This window comes from Chiroxiphia lanceolata, chromosome 3 (assembly GCF_009829145.1).
Source record: "Chiroxiphia lanceolata isolate bChiLan1 chromosome 3, bChiLan1.pri, whole genome shotgun sequence".
In the NCBI taxonomy this organism is placed as follows: domain Eukaryota; kingdom Metazoa; phylum Chordata; class Aves; order Passeriformes; family Pipridae; genus Chiroxiphia; species Chiroxiphia lanceolata.
The window spans coordinates 50,973,907-50,997,318 of NC_045639.1; the positions used below are offsets into that span (position 1 = coordinate 50,973,907).

The window sequence follows — 23,412 nt, forward strand, 5'->3', positions numbered from 1 at the left end:
CACTAAGTGAAGGTTGGTGGGAAGGAGCTGATGATACCACCTTGTGCTGACTGGAAGGACCCTGTGCCAGCCAGTGCCTTTTCTGAGCTAGATGGAGAATGCTTTGACTTGGTTTGCTGGAGAAAATCTTGCCTTTGGAGGTTGCATATATGTAGAGCCCAGCTTTACTTGGAGGAAAATATCTATCCACGAGCTTGGATTCAGGCCAATTACTGCATGAGAAAATTCTCATGCTGCTCCTGTATTTTGGCATGCTCACTTAGCCTGACCAGCTCTTAGAAAAGCACTAGTGTTTCTTTCACATTTCAGGGTGCCAGACTCCTCATCCAAACTTTTAATTTGAAACTGGGTATTCTATTATTAGCTGTAGCCTGAAGTGATTTTCAGAATCCACCTGTCACTTTGATTATGCTTACTCTTTATTTGCTTTGTTTCCTTGTTCATCGATAAGAGAAAATATTAAAGAAATGTGCATTCCTTGCAGCTTGTGGCTAATGTGGTGTGCTAACATGTTTTAGAATGCGTAATAAGAGTTTTGAAGAAATCTGGTAATGTAGGTTTGACAAAGAGTGATTACATGCAATCATGACAATGCATGGGGAGTCCTCTGAAGCTCAGGCTTTTGATCTGGGGGGGGGGGAAAAAAGAGGGTTTGGGGCTACCTGAGCACTGATTTGCTGCTACCAGTTTTAGAAGGGTCCTCTTCCACTGCAGAAAGTCTTCTGAACTGGTGCTACAATGTACTTAAAAGCTGAACATGAGCACATTATTTTTATGAGCATAAACACTTTCTCCAAGCTCAGGACAGCTTGCTGAACTCATTCAAATACAAATTCTGAAAGCAGCTTTTCTGGCCGATAGTAGTTTGAACTGTAATTAGATCAGGGTTGGCTGTGATTTTAAGGCATTAAGTATATTTCCATTATTAAGCTAAAATGACAAGCTAAAAATGTTTGGGAGAAAATTTTGTTTCTGTGTGTATCTTCTGGCATGCTAACTCCTTTAATTCTAGCTTGAAATTGGCCAGAGAGCATGATTTTAACTGTAGAATTTAGCTGCCTATTTTTACAAAACTTACAGACCCCCTGAGTATCTTCACTGAAGGTAAGAACTTCCTTCTTCATGAAATTGTAGAGGATCCACGCATATAAGTTGTTATACCTTCCTATATATTCTTGAAAAGGAAAGGGCTTTATTTGGGCACCTGAGAATCAAGACATGAAATTACAGGAAACCCACACTTCCTTAGCTCTAGTGCTCCCTAACCTGTGTAATTGTTTCTTCTTGGTGTAAGAACAGACCTGAGCAATCCAAACACAAATGTGATACATAGCCCAGCCCTCTTTTGAGTATCACTTTAAAGTGGATGTTTCACTAAAGAAAATGGCCTGTTAGCAAGGAGTCAGACTCCGATGTGAAACATTTTCCAGTTAGTAGTCATCCCCTTAATCTACTTTGATGTGCCGTTTCACTGGCAAAGGTAGTCTTCGCTCTTTTGTGTGCCACAGTGCAAAAAAACCCAAACCACAAACAAGCAAAAGAGCAAAATGACCCCCCCCTGAAAATATACCCTCCAACCCCTGAAACTCCAGTGACCCCGTATGTTACCCTGGGAGCCAGGTGAACAGTTGTTTCATCTACAAGGGGTCTTGTGGAAGTCAGCTGTTTTGGGATGCATTGGATATAGTTTGTGCTGAAAACTACTTTGACAACTGAAATCTTTTAAAAGTGGAAAACAACAGAAACATGAGACAGGAGCAGCATGGATCTTCCTCTCTTATCTTTTTTTTTTTTTTCTTTCCCAGGGAGGGGAAGGGAGTGCCTGACTTTGATCTTATTCCCTTCCTTCCACCTGCTTCTGCGTGTGTGTTCATGCAGTTTCATGTCTGAAGACTTGATTAGCATCTCAGGTGTTCCTGAAACATCTCCCATTTGAGAAAATCTGTAGGTGGAAATAGAAAAGGCTTGTGAGAATCTGGAGGAGCAAAGATTATAGGAGTCTTCCTCATTAACATGTGTGTGTCCAGGCTGATTTCTATAAGGGCTTCAAATCTTAAGGCTTTGTATATTTGTAAGAAAAGTAGCCAGTTAAAAATAACTTGATTTTTTGTTTAACACAGTATTATACTTTGAATTCAAAGTTCCTTTGAACTGGCTATAGACTAGCACACAACTGGTACTTTAGAGGTGCACAGGAGTGCTTCTGCATTCCTTCTGATGGCATCAGTTCTGTAACCATGACAGTGAAGTCAAACTCCATGAGGTCCTGGTTTGCAGAAAGGTTGTGATTACTTATGGCTATCATTTTGTCCCTACAATGGAAATAGGCTGCTGCAGGTATTTGGTTTATATGCAGGAGTTTTGTAGGTGTGAGTCATATGAGAAGGAGCTCCACTGAAAGACTTTATTTTGGGTTCTTTGGGTAATGATGTTAAGTTTCTTATACATACTTCACTGCCACCCAAAGACTCTGGCTTTCAGACTATATGTGAAGTACAGTGTCAATGATAACACTACTGTCCTTTATAATTTTATTTTAAGTGGCAGTGTTTAACTGCTTGAAATTTTCTCTCCTGCTTTTCTAATCCTATCTTTTATTTCAAAAGTGGAGTAATGTGAGAAGAATGCAAAATAGTCAGCTATTTGACTAAGGTGTGCTAATGAGAAGAAGGTGATCTATGTTTAAGAACTGGAACAGAAAGGTTGCTCGGGCTGTATTACTTCCTTTTTTTGATATCTGGAAGTAGAAAATAATTTTCTACAGAAAAGAGTACAGCACTATATTGAGTAAATTAATTAAAAACTCCAAATGAAATGTTTGACTTGAGGAAGGTTAGGGTTGGTTTTTTGGTTTGTTTCTGTTGGTGTACTTCTTAGTTTTGTTTTGTTGTTTGGGTTTTTTTTTGTAGTTTTGTTGTTGTTGTTGTTTTTGGGGTTTTGTTTGTTTGTTTTGCTTTTTATTTTGTTTTGTTTGGGTTTTTTCTTTCTTTTTTTGTTTTTTTTTTTTTTTGTTTTTTTCCACACTGAAATTAACATCTGTTGGGTGGTCAAGGTAGCCAGCTGGTAGCACCCATCTTTAGAACTTCTGATGTGTTTCATTTGATCTGGTAGTAAAATAATTAGTCTTAAAATACAGTGTAACAGATGGGAAAATTAAATTACATTAATTGTGATTTGTAACATGTGTCTTTTCGTGAAGCGTTGTAAGCTACACAGTCAGCCAGACTTGAAGACAGTCTGCCCTTTGTCTCACATCCTGACACAACCTTTATCATGGTATACTGATTAACTTTATCACAATCTGAAGAAGGGCATTGTCTCCAACTTTCTTGGACTAGGATAATACTGTATGTTGCCTCCAGGATCAAAAATAGCAGCAGTGAACTTCAGCTACCTACTTAACAGAAGGATGTAGGTCTTCCATGTAGTTATATGAGAGACACTATTAGTTAGATTCATCTGTCATGAGACAGACCTCCAGGCTGTAATGGCTTGATACTCCCTTTACAGTCTCCTCTTGTTTACTATGGATGGATGGTTGCTCAATCATAGAATCATAGAATGGTTTGGGTTGAAAAGTACCTTAAAGATCATTTAGATCCAACCTCCCTGCCCTTGGCAAGGACACCTTCCACTAGACCAGGTTGCTCAAAGCCCTATCCAACCTGGTCTTGAACCCTTCCAGGAATGGGGCATATTCCACAGATGGGGCATGATAACGTTTCTGTGGTAGACATAGAAAACTGGGTGAGAGAATTCCCAGCTTGTGAGTCCTGGGACTTGGTAAAAAAACCAGTCATTTTTGTAGTGTTGCTTTAAAATGTTTCCCAACAAAAATTATTTTGATCAGATGAAGGTCGCATTCTGGAAGACATCTGCTCCTGAGTTAGTTATGACTGTTTACATATTAAGTGGCTTCATGTGTATGAATTTTAGTTGTCATGTGATCAATGTGTGTATTTGATAGCAGGGTAGATGAAGAAAGGAGAAGGATAACCTCTAAGTGTTTCCAAGAAATAAAATAGTGAAAGGAAAGTAAGACTCACAGAAATGAGTAGCTGAAGTGTGAATCCAGGTGAATTCTTTGAATGGCTCCTTGAGAGTCTGCTAGAGGCCAGAAACCAGCCAGTGTTGTCCAGAAGGAGGAAACACATGTTACAGCCTCACCTGATGGCTTGCTCAAGCTGTTGTGGCTCCTTGCTGTAAATATATTGTATTGGCTAAGTTCAAGATCTAGAAATTTTGAGCCCATATTACACAAATCATGAGATAATTTAGAAAAACAAAGTTGGTCTGTCTCTTGACTCCTTAATTGCTCTTGTCAACAGCTTCTGAATGATGCCAACAAACTTAATAAAATGTCTTTTGCAAGACCAAACCACTGTTACTAGAGCTCTACTGATAGGCACTTAGTTGCAAACACAAATGTGCCTGAAAAATGTGGTGTTGGGGTGTCTAGTGATGGTGACTTCAGTGCACCCAAGTGAGATGGTGCATATAGAGATAGGGACATCAGCTCACTGGACATCATCTCAAGATGTCTAGTAAAGTTCTCATTTTGTCCATTAAGTAAAAAACTGCATTTTAACTTCTAACTACAGCATTTTTCTGATGCTCTTTCATGAGTTCTGTTGCCTGAAAGACAACTTGAAAAGAGGTTAAGTTTTTAACCTCTCCTCATGGGGACTTACAGAGAATTGGGCTCAAAACTTTTTAATCCTAAGCAAATTTTAACTACTTGAGCTCGATGTAGTGCTAGAGCAGAAGGCGTGTGTTGGTTTTAGCTATCATATGGCCAGGGAGCAGTACACATAGGCATAACCTGTGTTCCTTACAGCTCTGTGAGCAAAACGTGATGGCATTTTGTAAAAATGTTAAAACACTTGTCTCTGGAGATGCCTCAGAGCAAGGCCCCTACATGATGAGCAGGCAAAGAGGCTACTGTAGTATGAAGAGGCAGGTTTTAGCAGAACAGAACAAGGTGTACCTGTACATGCTACCAGAAACCTTCTCCTCTAATATGGCAAAGCCTGTGCTCTTTGCTGAACCAGACTTCCACTCTGCTTGGTTATTTGTTCAGTGTCTCTCTTTGTTGTGAGGATCAAAGTACTACCTGGAGGTGCATGTGAGGTAAAGTGTCTGAGATTGTTTCAGAGTTTGTGTGACAACAGCATTTTTAGTGAAAAGCAGAATGTATTTTGAAATTTGACTTGTTAACTGTTCCTTTTAATAAGACTTAGGCTGGGCTGGTTTCCCTGTTTAGAATTCAAAGGCTGAGGAGTTAGTATTCGATTTCAATCCCAGCTCTCCGGATTTACTTGCTACACATTTTTTCATTTTTTATTTTTAAGATGCAAACCTGTTGATTTCACAGATCAGTGGTTTCTTGGTGTAGTACAGATGATACTGCCTATTTTCAGATTTTTGCACCTTTTAATGAAATTGAGCATCTCTTAGCATGGTGCCTGGCGTGCTCTGAACTTCAGGATTGGAGCCTTGGGAAAGTCACTAGTTTAACTTTGATTCTTTTGATGCCAGCTTTTTTCTAGGAGGAGAAACTGAGCTGAGGTTGCTGAGATTTAGCTTATAAATTTTGGAACTAGCAGAGAGCTGTTTTGTGTCTCTTCATAATAGCTGGCCCTGACAGTTTAACAGAGCTTATTGACCATCTGCTTTGTCTAGTTTGCCACATGGTAGAGTAACAACTAAGCCAAAATACTGGCTGCAGTGTATTAATTAAACGACTTGCTTGTGAACACTATCAAGATACTAAATTGATGGACGTTGTACGTTTAACTTGAAGAGTTTTGTCCTTTCTCTTGCTGCAGTTGCTGGGTATTGAGCTGAAGAATATAAGATTGGTGGTGAGAAAGGAGCTGTTTGACTGTATGTTGGGGTCCCAATTTGTCTCCTTGCCCTCTGTCTTCTGTTAACCCACTCTCAACAGATGAGACTCAGAGTATATTACAGTCTTGTTCCCCTGCTGCTACTTCTGACTGCTGTCCTTTGCCTCTCACAATGCTGGCAAAAGCAACAGCTGTTTCATAATTTCTCTGTTTGAAGGGAGAAATATAGTAATGGGGCCGGGGGAGAGAATAAAAAACTAGTCATCTGGCTTGCATAAGACTAGAGAGTAATGTCTTTCTTGTCTCTTTTTTTGAGAGGCAGTATCTCTTCTGAAAGCAGATTTCATATTCTTCAGTGTTTGTATTCCTGGAAGTACAATGCATCTTTCTCCAGGGTGAGAGCAGAAGTTGAGAGCTTTAAGCAAATAGCATTGGTTATGTCTGCATATCTCTAGCTGGAGAAACCTGACTGTGGGCTGCTTGTTAGTGCGACTAATTCTGCTCAAAGGCATAGCCCCCTGGGAAAGCAGTTTTTAAATCCAGACTGTGCTGGTGGCAGAGACATATAAGGTACTCCCCGAAAGGGATGTGGCAAGACTTCGGCAATATCCAACAACTGTCTGCTTGATCAAGGGACAAGAGATGCTGTAGGTAGCATCTCTGCATTTAGAAGCTGAATCCTGTTGAGCTTGTTATAATGAACACATGGCTTGTTAATATGCTCTGCTGGGCTGTGGCAAGCCATGCTTCTTCAGGGCTTTGCTACCTATACTTTCATTGCAGAAATTTGTGTACGTTCTTTTTCTTCTGGTAATTTTCTGTAACAACAGGTAACTGTTCATGCATATGTGGATGTAGGTGCATATTTGTGGTTTTTTAACATGATCCTGAAGGGTTAGTGTGTATATATGTGTGCACTGTGTATATAGTGTGCTGTTGGATGGTGTAACATGAAATAGTATTGCAATTCAGTGTAACATCAGTCTGAATGAAGCTACTGTTTGGCTCTATTTTTAATATACCTAAGCTGCTGGAAATGCTTTGCATAGTATGGAAACAACTTCAAGAGAAAACTGAAAGAGTGCTGTACTCATTTGGGTTCTATCTGAAAAGCTGTGTCTAGTTGGCTGCGGACAAGGCCACTGATAACATCCCCTTGTTTTGGTCTCCAGAAACTCAGTGCTAACCAGAAGCATCGCTCTGATTTTGTTCTGGACTTCCAGGAGCTGCAGAGGATCTCTGATTTACATCAAAGTGCTTTGGATCCCAGGTAGTCTTGGTGTGTGCGCTGTCCTACAGAACCAGGAAACTATTTAAGAAATGACATCTTGAGTATGCACAAGAGTTCTCTCCTTTCTGAGAATCTCTGGTATTCCAGATAATTGAAGGTGGCGCCTTCTGGCATTTAAAGGATACTTGAGAAAATTGCAGTCCCCTTAAAATATTTTTTACTTCCCACCGTTTTTTCCGTGCTGCGTTAATTAACATACTTAAGAGTAGTCTATTACTTTTTGTTAACTTGAAAATGTGAGGATTATGGCCCCTCTGCCAGGGCTCTAACACTGATAATGAAGGGCAAGACTTAATACAGCTTTAGAAAAATATTCCTTTCCTGGAGCTGTAGTTCAGTCTAGGAAACAGTTTAAGCAGTTGTTTTTTTTTTGGCATGTATATGGGAGTTGTACTGCTAAGAAGGGGGTGGAGAGGGTGGTGAAGTGTTCATGCTTCAGCAGCCTCTTGTAGTTCTTTCCCTTCAGTTCAGCCCAATTGAATTTCTCTGGTCTTGCTATTGCCACTCCATAAGTTCATCTCATTTAAGGACCTCATCAGTCCTGGGCTTGCTCTGTTTGCCTGCATCATCTTTCCGCTACAGAGATTTGTGAGGGCTAGCAGCTGTTGCATGAGCATCTGGAATGTTTATGGTTGTGCTGGAACTAGCAGAGAGCTAGTTTGTGTATCTGAGGAGCAGAGGGATATCTCAGTGCTTTGGCCTCATTCTATTTTGAGCTGTCATGATCATACAGCTCACCACAAGTTTTCATTATACAATGTGAAAAGGTCTGCCACATGTTTGCTGCTGGCAAGATGATAGTTTGCTGTGGAAGATGATAGGCTCTTTGGCATTTAAAAAGTAAAGCTGCAAGTAAATTAGAAGCTTCAGGAATGACTTCAGTTTTTTACTTTTATACAAAGCCAAAACAACAAATATCTTGCCTTACATTATACTTTTCTTCTTCTGAATGTCTTAAATTACTTTTCAGGCTATGGTTATGGAACTACAAAGCTTTTATTTCTTTTAAAAAAAAAGTGTATATATATCCACATCATCCACTTGTTTCTTTTGGAATGCCACTGGGAAGAAAAACACTTTTTTCTTTTTCCTGTGACTGTTTCCAACAATGCATATGATTAGAGATTGCTGACAAGTTCTGACTTTGCAAGTTTGTGTCTCTGTGAAAGATGGAGGTAAATATTTTCACATATATTTGACATCGGCTTAGGAAAGATAAAACTTGAAGTTGAAGCAGGAAAACAAATTTTAGGCTGATCACAGCAAAGTGAGATTTTGTTGAAAAAGTGCACTATTTAGGGGTCAAGGGAGCCGAAATGGGAGTTCCTGATGCTGAAGGCTACCTTGGAAGGCAGTTAAGCTGGTGTCTCTTCTTAAAACAGTTGTTGCAGATCATCTGCAGGCTCTGCCAAGTGATACTTGCTCAGTTTGCATTTTCAAGGTGGCAACACAATTAATAAGGTTTGCTGGCTGTTCAAAGTGCAATTCTTTGGCAGTAAGCAAAGGTTAGCTTCTCTTGGGATAGGTAACTATGATCATAGGGACATAGTGAAATAGGTGGAAGAATGCAGGGAGCTGGGACTCAAAAAGGTTTGCTGCAAGCTTTTCTTTTGGTTGTGCTTTGGACTTCTTTGCAATGAATTCTTCTCTTACATTTGTGCTCTAGTGGCAAGGATGTGCTCTTGATGTGTAATTAGTGTCTCCTTACAACCCATTTTTCAGAGAGTCAGGAAAGTGTGAATGTGTATGCTTGAACCTAAATGAATTGGAAGGCATTTTTGACACATTTTTGGGAGCTTTTAAATGGTGGTATCCTAAAATGCTAGCTAAAACCTGAATTCCTTTCAAATATGCCACACTTGGATATAATAAAAGAATTTTGGAAAAAATGAGTGGGCTAAAACTTATTGACAATTAGATATTAATTAAAATGGGATGAAATGATATGACATTGAACCCATGAGCACATATATCAGGTAGTGAAATGGTGCTTTTGTAAGTGTAAAGGAAGGGTGCATGGCAGAAATCTCAGTTAACAAACCAGCTGGGAAGACAACAGTTCAATGCAAGAAAGAGATCTGAATGCTTCCATTGAAAATCCCTGTTTTGAAAGGAATTAATACACCTATAACAATGGCAGAGAAGATAGTCTTAATTTATATGTTCAGCTTTCACCTTCCAGCACTTACTTGTCTTCTCTGTCTTCCGGTGATACAAACTTTTCAGATGAGACATTTATTAAATTGTGAAGTGTTAACAAAATGGATCTTTTTTTGTATTTTTCTTACTGCCTTGGTCTATTTTGTACATAGAGAAAAGCTGGGCAAAAATGCCTTTTTCTAACTTAGCAGCTGTGTCTGCATTAGCATCATGATGACTCTTCCTTGGAGACTAGGCAAGAACTTCCCAACCAGGAGAGGAAAGCACAAACAGGTATTCTCCCTGTTCAAGACAAGTGGGCATTTTTCTGTTGTACTGGGCAGTTGCATCAGTGTCATAGTCGAAACCATCTGATTTTCAAGGGTTGTCACAATTTTTCTGAAGTTATCAAATACCCACATTGTAAAATAAGAGTAAATAGCAAGTTGTATTTGACTCTCAACTTCCATTTCCCAACTAAACCAATGGAAGTGTTTAAATGAATGGTAGGGCCATGAACCAAGCAAGGCCTGCCAAACTGTGTTTTTTGGCCAGCTTGGGATTCCTAGAAGCTGTTTTGTTCCAAGTCAGAGCCTATTTTGGTTTCTCACTGTTGGATGCTTTATGACGGGAGTTCTGAGCAAGTGCTTCCTAAACAGCTGCTCATACAACAACTACTGTGTATGGACAGACCAGAGTCAGCACTGCAAGTGTGTGACCCCTGACTAGTGTTTCAGTCACCCATTCAAGCAACAGATAAATACCAAACTAAAAATAGCAAGTCCAGGGCCTAGGATAAGTATTTTCAGTCACCTGCATAATAGGCTCTTTTGAAAACTTGTTAAAACACAGGATACCAAGAAATTGATTTGATAGAAAAACCCCTAAGTAGTGTGTGTGTATGCATTTGTTTTACTTTTACAAAATTCCATTTAGCAGCTAATTAGAGGAAAAGTTACTCCTGTTGATTCTTTGCAAATTACTTCCTTAGCTTTCATATAATAATAATAATGAATAAATTAAAAAAAAACCAAAAAAACAAACAACAAACCAAACTGAGAGGCAAAAATTCCTGAACAGAAGCAGAGAAAAGGAAAATAAAAGGATCTATTATTTATCTTTATTGGCCAAGACACCTGCACGAGCCTCCAGTGCTGTTTGTCATTGCAGGCTGCATCCAACTCTGTACGAGTTACCTTCCTGCTGATGATGGGAGAATGCAGCCAGTGAAATGTGGCAGCCAGCCCAGGCATCTAAGTAAAAAGGCATGGTCTTCTGAAAGAGCACAGAAAGTCTTCCTTCCAGCCAAGGAAACTTGATGGATGTGTTGGTGACCAGCAATAGGCAGTGTGTCTGCTAGGCAAGCCCAGCCTCAACTGAACTGGCAGAGTTTGAAGTGCAATAAAACTCAGTTTAGCTCTCCTAACACATTATTCTTTCAATAGCAGCTTTGTGGCCCTGCTAGCAAGCAGGATAGAGAACTGTGGAAATAGAGGAACTGAGGTTTCTTCTTCTGCATGCACACTTCTAGAGTATTTGAGTGAGGTCACCATGGCATTCTCATATAGTCTAAATAAATATGAAGGTAACTCTGACAGTAGTGGTCACATTGGTGCAGAAATATACAGTGAATTTTAGTGGCTGGTTAGCCCATACTGATTAAAGGGAGCCCCTGACTTTCACTTGAAAATCCCATTGCCATTACTCCTGGGTATAGGTAGGCAAGAATCTACATTGAAACAACTTGTGGAAATTATTATGCTTCATCTATTACAAGTTACTAACACTATAAAACTCTAGCTTCAAGTTGATATATCAGTGGTTTTTCAACTACTTGCTTTTTTGTTGTTTGCAAAATGGTACCATTTTTCCTTCAAAGCTTTGTGTTGGCATAACTGTGTGGCACTAAGGCAGTTTAGATGTGATATGCAGTCTCTGCCTCTGGTGCAGCAAAACACAGCAGCAGGGGAGTGGTCCAGGTTTTCCGTTGCTCCATTCAGAAAACTCATAGTTGCATAGTGTCTATAGATTCAGTTGTCCTCTGAAATTGGCCTTGCCTCCCTTTCAGCTGAGTAACTTCACTTCAGGAAGTGGTTTGGCAGTACTTGTACCTGTCTCACTGTACTTTAACTTAACCTTCCCTTTCCCTTTTTTCAACTGAATTTTGACACATGGTTGTCTTATTTTTCCTCCACCCCTTATACAGGGTAAAATGTCATGCTAACCATGTTGTGATGTAGGAGCTAACAGCTGACTTAAATTTAGTGTCTGTAGCTGTAAGTTTGAATCATGGTGTGTTGCCATTGTCTTTCTGCCCTCTAGCCTTCTAACCGAAAGAAAGCCAAAACTGCAGTGGCATCTGCAAAAACAGCAGCTGCCTCTGTGTTGAATGTCAATGCAGGCAGGCTTTTGTTTTGGGGGAGGGTGAAGATATTCAGGGAAGCTGGGTGGAGGGACGTGTACTCTGGATGTGGATGTCCTTTCGCTATCCTCTTTCACAAAGGCTTACCCATAAAGGAAGCTTTCACAGGAATTGCATTGAGGGATGATGATCTCTGCCCAAAACCCGAATCCCTCTCTGCTGATAGAGGAACCCCACATGAAATAACAGCACAACAGAGTTGTGTCTTTTTGTATCACCTAAGTGCCAGGATTGTGCTGTTGCCATTTTTGTGTACTACTGTGCTACAATAAAAACTTCAGGGTGCATTTACTGCTTTAGAAGGGCTGACTGTTTGAATGGAACTTGGAATTGGAATAACATCTGTCTACTTCATCTGCTCTACTGTCACTTGAGAGCCAAGAGGAGAGGCAGTGCCAGCTTGAAACAAACAACAATGGCTTACAGTGACTGAGCCAGCTTGAGTAATGAGATGGAAGAACTTGGCATGAGTTGGTGCTCCTCCCCTATTTATTAAAAATATCAGTTGTTGCTAATCGCTTTAATGAGGTTCATAACTAGAATTTTAAATTTTAAATAATAAGATGCCCTTATACTTAAGTGATTCCCAGAAGTTTTTAAATTTGTTTTGTGCCATGTTTTTTCTTTATAGTTGTTTCTAAGTAAGGAAGTTTGAGCTGGTTTTGGCTATTGATAAGTAACACTAACATACAGGATGAGTGTCCCAGTTTGCCTAGGGTAATATCCTTATACAGGGATTGTCCTGCTTGACATCATTCTGTTCTGAGTTCCTTCCTCCTTCCCACCACCCAAAACCAAACCCTTCAAACCTATGATGACTTATACTTTCTAGGCAACTTGCAAGAATACTGATTGACAAGTTATATTTTCAGGTAACATAACTCACAGAGGGAGCATGTCCCTGTTGTTTGACTGTATCAAATCTCTAAACTTGTCGTTATGGAGACTGATTAAATCAAAACTTTGTGTCCCTCTTTTTGCCTTTAAGGGACATACTGCTCAAACTGATCTGCTACCTGTATGACAGGAAAAGACAATGAAGATGGTGGTAGATATGGAGGAGGCCAAGAATTCCTAACCGTGCCTTTTCGGGGAAGGTTGGCTAGGTTGCAGGATGGGCATGCTTTTCCAGTTGTCAAAGGAGCATGGTGGTATCTGTTTCAACATGTAGTCCTGTGCTTTTTCTCATAGTGTGTCTCTGGCTGGGAGCAACACACCCCAAGGTTGCATACTGGCACGGATCTGGGATGCTGTTAGGCTACGCTATAGACCTTGGAGCTTGAGAGTGCTCCCTGTTGTTCCCTGGGTTCAGATAGGAGTCTCCAACAGATTTCCTCGTTGAGATTTCCTTGTAATGTGATATGCACTTCCTAATATAAGCTTTAGGCTGTTTGCCCACTTATCTACTTACCAAAATAGGGTGAATTGGCAGATGCAGACAGGCTTTAGCTGTTTCTTTCTTCTCTGAGCCAGGTGGATGTGGGTAAGCTTTGGTCTGGAAATTTAATTGCTGTGTTAATAGACTATGGCACTTGAATGTACATGCTCTGCCAACAGGGTTTATTCTCTTGGTCTTAAAGCTGCCCTAATCCAGCTATATTTTCTGGACCATGCAGCATGACACACTGGCTGAGCAAACTGCAGTCCAGCTGTGCCTGCCTGTGTAGACACTACCACTGAATGTAAGTATCTGTCCATCTTTCTCACCTTTTCTACAGGTTTGTTCCACCCTGTTCATTGCTAGACTTTGGTGATTCCTCGGTAAGCTCCTCCTCTGCTTCACAGCAAGGTGTGTAGTCCTCCATGCAGAGCCCCGTAATCGTTGTTCTTGGCATTACTCTTGATTTAACAACCATCAAACACACTTTTAAAATGTTAGACTTGTCCAGATTGAAATCATCTGAGCTGAGGAGGTTCTCAGTATGTGCTTGCCTCAGATGGAATATCTTGGAAAGATTTTTAGGTAAGACTTCAGTTATTTCTGATGTTGAGACTAAAATCGGGAGGGGAAAAAAAGAGCGTTTTCTTCACATTGCTTGAGGACTTTCAGCAGCTGAGTTGAAACTCTAATATGTCCGATCTTGGAAATTTAGGAGGGATCAGATTTGCTGTGTGTCAGAGATGCCTGTGGCCAGTTTATGGAAGTGTTCTCAGTTTAATCACATACCTCCCCTCCTCTTTCACTTGTGCTTGTCATATGCCCGAACTTGTTAAAGTTTGGCAATAAGCTCAAAGATTGTCATATGTGAACAAACTTGCTCTGTAGGGAGCTAGAAGTGGCTAGGCTCTTGTAGTTCATCTTGGCAGGAAGCCCTGGTCACAGTGGCTGGGAGCTGGGTTGCTCCTTTTTCTGCTTGCAGCAGTTCTTTCTTTGGCCCTCAGTTGAAGGGGAAAGGTAGATTGGATGGATGTAGGAGCAATAGCCCAAAAAGTAGACGCAGAGGTGATAGGATTTTGCAAGGAATCAAGCTGTGAGAGTAAAAGCTGAGGGCTACATTTTTAAGAACAGGAGTAGAGGACAATGTGTACTTGAGGACAAAAGTTAGACTGTTGTTCTCCAGATCTGAGAACTGCATCAGATCTCAGAAGACCTTTCCATGGTGTACCAGCAACTTCAGGGGCCCTTGCTGTGTTTGCAAAGTGTTACCTCCCTCTAGTGGTGTGAGTGCAAGGCTATGCACTGCTAGTGCCGGGGGTGAGGGTAGGTCATATCTAGACCGTATAGATAAAACACTGTCTCCTCGACTTTTATCCAGCCGTTCATACCGTGATATGTAGATGTGAGATACTGGGCAGCTTGCATAAGCCATTCTCTTGACAGGTGAGCACTTGATGACCCTCCTTTTCTGTGTATTTAACTTAATCCATATGATGTCAGGCTTGAAGATGGGCTCAGCACAGGAAAAGGTTTCTGTTAAATGGCCATGCTGCCACAGATAAATTATGATTATTCAGAAACAGTAGGATCATTGACTCAAAATGAGTGGACAAATCTGTTAACTTTGCCTTGAACGTGCCTGCACTTTCATTTAATGAACAAGAGTGATGGAGGAAGGTAGATTTGCTGTTGGCAGAAGAGGCTGCTGCTCTGGTTAGAACAGATTGGGTACAACACAGGTTTTTCTAGCTTTTAGCTGGAGCCAGTACTGGATGGCATGTGCTCAGGAGCGTGGGGCCTCGCACTGTGTGTTGCCTTTCAGATTTCACGTTCAATGACTGGTTGCTAATGAGATAAGTGCCTGATGAGGGAGAAAATAATATGTAACTGCATGCTAAAGATTGTATCATACTGGGAGCAGCATCCTAAATGTGTTCACTGATTGTCAGCTGTACAAACTAATATTCACTGCTGCATGAACCACTTCACCGGGACCAACAGAAATGAGAGATAATTTTTTTCCATGTCTAACATTAGATCATCATGTCTGCTATGGCATTACTGCTGCCAATATTTCAGGATTGGAGAAAACATGCTGTCATTTAGTAATTTGGTTGTACCACTGAGGATTCTTGTTCCTACTGCAAGTTTTACAAACCCTGGCACTTTTGAGTCTCTTCTTGCTGTCTCCAGCATCCTTTCCTAATCTTCTCTTCCTCATACCAATCAGTAGACATGAGTAGTCTTTTTGTCTTGCAAATAGCTTTATTTTACCTGTGTATTTTGACTCCCCACTTAATTATTCTTTTTTTATTTTCACTTTTATCTACTTTTGCCCTGACCCAAAGGAACTGTAGGCTTTGAAACAAGGAACACATGGGTTTTTCCTCTGTTTTTTGGGCAAATGACTATTTGGTCATAGTCATTTACCTGAATTAAGTGCAATCCATTCATAATCCCATCAGGGTACACATGCAACCAATGACTTCTAGTCCTGGTAATTTATGGCATATTTATTTATCATCCTGAGACTTAAGCCATTGTCTAGCAATGCCATCCATGTCTGCAGATGACCTTGTTTAGAGCTAACTGTATTAGATACCCATCACATGTCTGTTCCAAAATAAATAAATATTTTCTATATTAAATGGATATTTCTAGAAAAACTGATCCTATTTTCTAGTTCAGTTTTGATCACTTACACTGGCATTTTCCAGGACTTTGAGAGAAATCCCTGATTCATACAATCTTAAACTTCCATACATCTGAACTGTATGGTTGTCTTTCCTTCCTTTGCTTTCATTTTTCTCTTGCTGTCCTTTCACGTTGCTTCCAAATGCACTATACAAATATTGGCTTTAACTTTTCTTCCTGCATTTAGCTTCTCCTTTCTTTGCCAAATTTAAAATCTAAACTAAACACGAAACAAGCCTATTTAATTATTTCCCAGCACTGCAAATGAGATGATGCACAGTGAGGATGTGGGATAATAGGCTAATTTAAGAGTTGGATTTATAGGGGAAAGTTATCCATAGGGCAGTTATTGCCTTTTAAATTTTAAAGCCTCAGATAAATGTTTAGTTAGTAAATACCTGGAATTATGTCAGACCAGCTTTTGCTGTACTGGAGGTGCTGTCCTCAAGGTCAGCAGACTGGGATATGTTCTTCAAGATGCCCCTGCCAAATCCGGCCTTTGGCTTAAGCTGCTGTGGGAGCTGGTTTCAAAGGCTTTTTTCTGGTCTCACTAAAGGATGCTCACCTGTTTCTGTTCCATTCACCACTCAGGCTGTGGTCACCTCTGTCAACTGCTACATCTATTTGCTACATAATGCACATCTGTGCCCAAGGTCTTTTGCCAGTAGCCTGCAAAGAGTTCATGCAACCTGAAGAGTCATGGGGCTGTCTTTCAATGCAAGATTGAATTTAAGTAGCATTAAATATCATGGAAACTAACTTTCATATTTTTTACTTTTGAATACTGCAACAGAAATCAGCTCATGTTCTGCCTTCATTGTTAATGCAAACTGGTGAGGGTGCTTAAAAGCAGTGTCCATTCTCTCCCCCTCGCCTTCTGCCGTGGGTTTTAATTCATAGATAGCATCTGCAACCCCCCATGTCTTCTATTTTATCTTCCATGGGGGCTGCTCCCTGTCAGTGTGCTGCTTGTGGTTTCTGCCCCACCCCTACCCCTCCCATCATCTGCTATTTGCATCACCTTGTCTCCTCTCACTGGAGTGGAACATGGCAGTGCTTTGGGTTTTTTTTCACAGCCTTGTGACACTAACAAGACCCTCAAAATACCACCTTTTGGCTATGCACAGACCCTTTCAGGCTTGCCCCAGCCTAATCTGTAGCTGCTTAACTGTAGTAGGAACAATCACATTTATCTCACCAATAAAATGTATCAAACAGAAGACATGACTGTGTCTTCCTTCCCTCTGTCATTACAGCTGTTGTGGAGCAGTCAGGCTCCTGACCTAAGGACATGTTTTTTATGCCTAACATAAAACTCTTGAGATCATGCAGGCGCAGTAGTTCAGATGGAGAAAAAATGCTTTGATTGTGTTTGTTCTTTCAGCCAGAAATAAGAGCAAGAGTTACCTTTTTGGGCTTGTCCCTTCATTTGTATTCTGTATCAGAGTTCAAATCTGCTGTGAAGTGAAGAAGATACACATGATCTTTTACAGAAAATGTAACTTAATTGAATGGCAGTATGTCAGACACAATTAAAGTTCCTCATTTTGGAAGTATTTCTAATTTTTTTTTTTTAAATGGCTTTCTGTGATGTAGAGGAGCTGTGTTACCTCTTATACCAAAGCTTCAGTGATACAGTTGCCCTCTGGACTGATGGCACTGTGAACCTTGAAGATGTAGGAAAAGTTGACTTGAAGAAGATAAGAGTGAAGGAGGATACAAGCAGGGATTTCTTCCACTTTATTGGTACCAATCAGAGTAAAACTAACCTTTCAGGAGCACTCAGCTTCAATGAAGTGTGACCACAAAAAAGAATTATATGCCTTACAGACAGTTCCCCCTCACTGTCACTTTCCAACGTTGTTTCAGTTTGCCAGAATGCTGCTCCAACAGACGAGAGTTCAAAATGTGTATCTGACAAAATATTCATTGTGCTGAACAGCACTTCTGAATGCAGAGAGGTGCACAACTGGCATTTACACAGGTCAATGAATGGGTATTTTGATAAGTTTACAGTATTAACAGTAACTCCAGGCGCCTTGTCTTAACAGTATTTAAGATGAACTGCTTAGATAAAATGTTCAGGAGGTTTACTATCTACTTGGGGAATTTCTGGTTCTTGGTGTGATATGCTAATTAGTGTAGACTTGGGATAGTAAGCCACTAAGTATATCACTTAGTTGTGGATTAATTTTTATCCTTTCAAATTCTAATAGCTTTTGCTGAATATCTTTATAGTCTGTGGAAGACTTCTTTCCTCTTCTCCTTGTTTAAATTGCTAATGAGTCTGTATCATTAGGTTAGAAACTCCCTTTTTGCCAGATTGCATTACAATAACTAGTGTCTTTGATTCATCTCAACAGATGTCCATGCTTCCTTTCTAAACCTGCTAACTGGGCAAAGAGTATTTGTGTATTTTTATTCATTGGTCTAACGGCCTGTGCAACTCTGCTATCGTGTTCCTACACGCTTTCCTTCAGAGGTGGAGAGTGGGGAACTTAATCATCCAACTTCTGTCCTTCCTTCTCACACTCCAAAAGATGTTGAACAGTTGGCATTTTAGCTGGAGTTTCTGATACAGGTAGTTGTTTGCTACCTTGGTGTTTAACTTCTGTTAGATCAACTGGAGCTAACTTGTTATTTTCCTTGCTAATATTTGATCTCATCTTTTATCCAGTAGAAAAGTAATTTTAAGAGATGGTGGCTTGATTCCTTGCTCCCAGGCTAAGAATAAGTGTTACCTGGAGCAGTTGCCATTTGAGCTGTTAAATTATTTCACAATTGTTGAAACTTTTGCAAATTGCTGGAACCACCACGTTTTTGTCAAAATGTTTCTTTAAAGGATCTTGAAATGTGTTGGTGGGGTTCAAGAAGCCAGTTGCTGCTGGGGATAGTGGTCTTGTTGCTTCATCCTGACTCTCAAATCCACCCTTCCGTTTGGAGGCTTTCAGGTCCCTGCTTTCTTTCAGGAGGTACCAAGGTGATGCTATGTTAGTGAGTCGATTGATGGCAGTGTATGTGTAGGAGGGGACAGTTTTGCACTGCCTGTGTGTTGGCTTGGGTGGAGGAGGGGCTACAGAGGAGCTGTGTGTTCATGACACTGAGGGCACTACCAGAGTCGGACTTGATGTGGGAGAGAGCCTGAGACCTGAGTTTTGTATGTGCAGCGAGGTGCTGTGTAACAATTTTGATGAGAAAATGCAAAAAATGGCCAAAAGAATATTTTTTGCATAATTGAAAATGCAATAAATAGTGATATCTGTGGATGATGAATTCTCATTGGGATTCCAGAGTTCAGGGGTCCTTCAAAATGTGTGGACTGCTGCTCTGACTCAGGGAACAATGCACCTGAGGTGTTGATGATGCAACGGGAGAAGCATGTGGGTGGAGGAATTTTAAGAAAAATTATTTAAAATACTCTATGCCTTAGACTTTGTGCTCCACTGCAGACACTGAAAATCCGAGCTCTTCTGATAGGCCATGTATGTCATCCTTGTAAGCCAGCTTCAAGCAAGGGAGATCTTCCGTGGTGTTAACAAAATAAGCAGTTCAATCAAGAATGCTTTCAAAGCAATTTTGTGCCCTGCTGCAGCTGTTATCTGCTTCCTCTTCCCTGACTACTTCTTCATCCTCTTGCCCAGTACTGTGAGAATAGCATGACTTGTGCTGCTGGGCATGAGTTAGTAACACAGCTCCTGGCTGTGAGTGAAGGGTTGCTTAAGAGCCATCACTTCCCGTGTGGCTGAGGCTTGACCTTCTACTGGCCTGGGAGCAAGGAATCAAGCCACCATCCCTTACTGATTTCCTTGTCTGGCTCCAGGAAGATGGGTTTGTGTGCTATCACTATGCTGGTTTTGAGGTTAGTTAAAGGATAGATCCATGAACTAAGTGGGTATTTTTTCTTTTCAGGAAGAAGAGATGCCAGAAGTAGAAATTGACATTGATGACCTTCTTGATGCGGCCAATGAAGAGGAGAGAGCTCTCAAATTACAGGTAGTATTTTATAATTTTAAATCAGAATGGGGCTGAAGTAATGCATCTGGATCCACATCTTGTGTTTGATTGAATCCACTGTAAGTGTAGAATTAGAACTGAGAGATTCTTAGGTCTGAGCTTAGCATAATCCACTAGACTGATCAAAGGTAATCAAAATCCTTTTAGATAAAAAATATCTGGAAGAGAGGTGATAATAGGAGTAAATAAAAGTTCAAAGAATCCAGTATTGTAGGGAAATATGCTAAGCCATATAAGCCTCATTCTAATTTGTACAAGTATAAAAAATAAAGAACAGAAAACAGAAAAATAAAGAACAGTCACATAGGAAAAATTATATGGCCGAGAGTAAGTTATGATGGCCAGATAATTTCTTTCAGCAGCAGAAACACACATGCATATGTATACAGACCAAAAATCTTCCCTTGTCCTTAGACTATTGGCAATTACTTCTCTGTCTATGCTAGCTAGAAATTGTAACTCATCAAACTACCTTGAAGTAACCTGTCAAAAAGCTTGAGGAAAGGTGAGATGGTCAGGAACAGGAATTAACGGGGAAATTCAAAAGGAGTCCGCTGAAATGGCACAGTTCAAAACAGCTCTCTAATTCTTTGAATCCTCTGTGAGGTAGAAGTTAATGAACGGAAGAATGAGAGAGAGAAGAAAAGAAATATAATTGTCTTAATATCTATCTATCTAAATCAAGGTGTAAAACCAATATGAAGGGTCTCTGTTTATACTCTTTTCAGATGCATTACTAAAAGGAAAACTGTTCCAGAGTCATGGTTTGCCCTCAGCTTTTTCTGGGAGGTGACTAATGTGGATGCTTAGATGCAGCACACCTGATTTGAGTGCCTGTTGGCACCCTGTCTCAGTGCCCACTGACCAGCCACAGAGATGTGGGGCATGGCCCTGGGCTGTTTACTGAGTATTCATGAATAGCTTTGCTGCTTCTGTTTAAACTAGCTGCAGCAGATTCCCTGCTAGGAATGCCCTGCTAGGAATAACTGCCTGTATTTCTGCATTACAAAAACTCTGGTGCCCTCATAGAAAGCTGCCTTTCACATTTCTGTTGCTGGAAGAAATGTTCTTGGATTCTCCTCCTCTTCCTCTTCTCTTTTTTTTTTTTTTTTTTTTTTTTTTTGGAGAGAGGGGTTTTGTAACTTCCTACCTGGAGGAAGAAGCCATTATTTCTCTCCTGTTGCAAATCATTCTGATCCAACTAGAAAGCAAAGATAACTTGCTATAACACTTGCTTTTCAGTAGCATCTTTATTCAGTGATTCCTGGTTCTTGCTCCTTTTCTTTCCCCCCATCTTGTCAGGTTTCATACTGTGACTTGTTTATGTTCACTGTTATTCTCTATGGGAACTGACTCTTTCATATTTTGCTTCTAGGAAACTCTTGTAGATTGCTACAAACCAACAGAGGTAAAAGACTTTTCTTAAATACTATTCACGTGTGGAAACTGTAGCTATGTTCAAGATAAAGTAACTTTATTTTTATAGGTATGATAAAGTTATTAGAAGAATGTTAATGGTAGCTGATGGACTTGGGGCTTTATATCCTGGAAATGTTTGTGCCCTGTCCCTTAGCTACAGTAGGAACATGATTTTGCCCCGTGGAGGAAGTGCTGGTTATTCCAGCTGAAGTATCAATAATGTCTTCTGTAATGTCCGTACTGACTATACTGATACTTAAACCTGTCATGTGATAGAAAAACTAAACAATTCTCATCAGATTGTTAAAATATTTGCATGATAGACTGTGCTCTTCAATCTGAAAACACTTAATTTTATCTCTGACAGTAAAATTTTTTATTCTCAGGACTGTTATGCAGATATGCAGTTTGGCTAATTGTATTTGTGAGTGGACTTGAATAGAATTGTGGGATAACCTGAACTAGCAGAATTTAGTTACTCAGCTTTCAGCTTGTATATCTATTAATGTGTCCAGTACCAATGTAGCCTACTTCTCATATAGTAATGTGTGCTTACTAGGAAGAGTAAATATTGTAAAAAAACCTTGGACTCATTAAAAAAAAATAAAATTCAAAAGTCGAGGTCATGAATCAGTTTCTTGGTTCCATTTACAGAGTCACTGCTTTCCCAGAAGCGGCTGCTGCACAGTATTTAGTAGAGGGGGTGGCTTACAGGACTCCCCTAATCAGACACCTTTCAGCTGTGCGTGTCTAGTGGGTTGGCCCTGGCCAGATACCAGGTACCCACTAAAGTTGCTCTCTCGCTCTCCCTCTGCAACTGGACAGAGGAGATAGCTAAAAAGAAAACAGCTAAGGATTCATGAGTAGAGATAAGAGCTGGGAGAGGTCAGTGACTGATTACCTTCACAGGCAAAACAAGACTCAGAGTGGGGATAGTACTTATATTTATTACTAACAGGATGAAAGTCAAAGAGCGAAAAATAAAACAGTCTTAAAAACACCTTGCCCCCACCCCTCCTTCCTTCCATGTTCTCCCTCCTCCCCCTCAGCGGTGCAGAAGGACGGGGAATGGGGGTTATGGTCAATTGTTGCTTCTGCTGCTGCTCAGAGAGAGGAGTCCTTCCCCTGCTCCCGTGGGGTCCCTCCCATGGGAGACAGTCCTTGATGGAACTCTCTAACGTGAGTCCATCCCTCGGGCAGCAGTTCTTCCCAAACTGCTGTCCTGTGGGTCACTCCTGCATGGGGTGCAGTCCTTCACAAATGAGCTGTACTGACGGGGGTCCCCCACAGGGGCCACAAGTCCCACCTGGGAAAAACCTGCTCCAGCGTGGACTTCCCTCTCCACGGGCCGCAGGTCTCCTGCAGGACCCCACTCCATCCTGGGCCTCCCATGGGGTCACAGCCTCCTTCATGCATCCACCTGCTCCAGCATGGGCTCCTCCATGGGCTGCAGATGGGTCTCTGCATCCTGATGGTCCTCCGTGGGCTGCAGGGGCACAGCTGCTCCACCATGGCGTGCACCACGGGCTGCAGGGGCCTCAGCTCCTCAGTGCCTGGAGCACCTCCTGCCCCTCCTACTGCACTGACCTTGGTGTCTCCGTTGTTATTCCCATGTTCTCACTCCGCTCTTCCCTGGCTGGAATTTCTTCTGTGCAACAATCTTCTTTCCTTAAATGTGTTATCACAGAGGTGTTACTATTACTCCTAATTGGCTCAGCCTTGGCCAGCGGCAGGAAGTCTGTCCTGGAGCCGGCTGGCATTGGCTCCACAGAAGAGGGGAAGCTTCTAGCAGCTTCTAACAGAAGCCATTGCAGTAGCCCCCCCCACACCAAAACCCAGCCACAGAAACCCACTACAGCATGACTAGAAGCCAGGCCTTATGTTCTTGAAACAAGACTGCATATAGATTGGTTCTTCTGTAATATCTCCATCTGTTACCACATAAAGTACTGGGGCTTAAGGATAGTCGGACTGTCAGGAAGAACCACTGGGTGGTTGAATAGGCACTTCCCAATCCATCAGATATTTTCTTCAAGGCTTTTTCATTTTTATTGATTCCTATGGTAAATTGGGGAAATTCTCCATAATTGTTATTATAGTTGCTGGTACAAACTTTTTGACAGTGCAGAGAATTCACCCGGAAGGACTTACATGATAACGCACGTGTAACTTGATCTGTGTTGTACCTTGGTTTCTTTACAGCAGATAC

General features: G+C 40.9%; 1 protein-coding gene across 4 annotated transcripts in view; it reads left to right on the top strand.

Annotated features, from left to right (window-relative positions):
• PPP1R14C (protein phosphatase 1 regulatory inhibitor subunit 14C) overlaps window positions 1–23,412 on the top strand; it is a 53,184-nt gene that overhangs the window by 20,543 nt on the left and 9,229 nt on the right. The window contains exons 2-4 of one of the 4 annotated variants that reach the window (XR_004356311.1): window positions 7,019–7,116; window positions 19,680–19,763; window positions 21,160–21,192. Coding sequence is in view for 3 of the 4 variants with exons in the window: in XM_032684023.1 (XP_032539914.1) it covers window positions 7,019–7,116; window positions 13,417–13,495 (177 nt within the window). In the remaining variant the exon portion in view is untranslated. Of the gene's footprint in view, window positions 1–7,018; window positions 7,117–13,416; window positions 13,533–18,302; window positions 18,352–19,679; window positions 19,764–21,159; window positions 21,193–23,412 lie in introns of those variants that run through there. The other 3 variants (XM_032684024.1, XM_032684022.1, XM_032684023.1) reach the window with 3 other exon arrangements.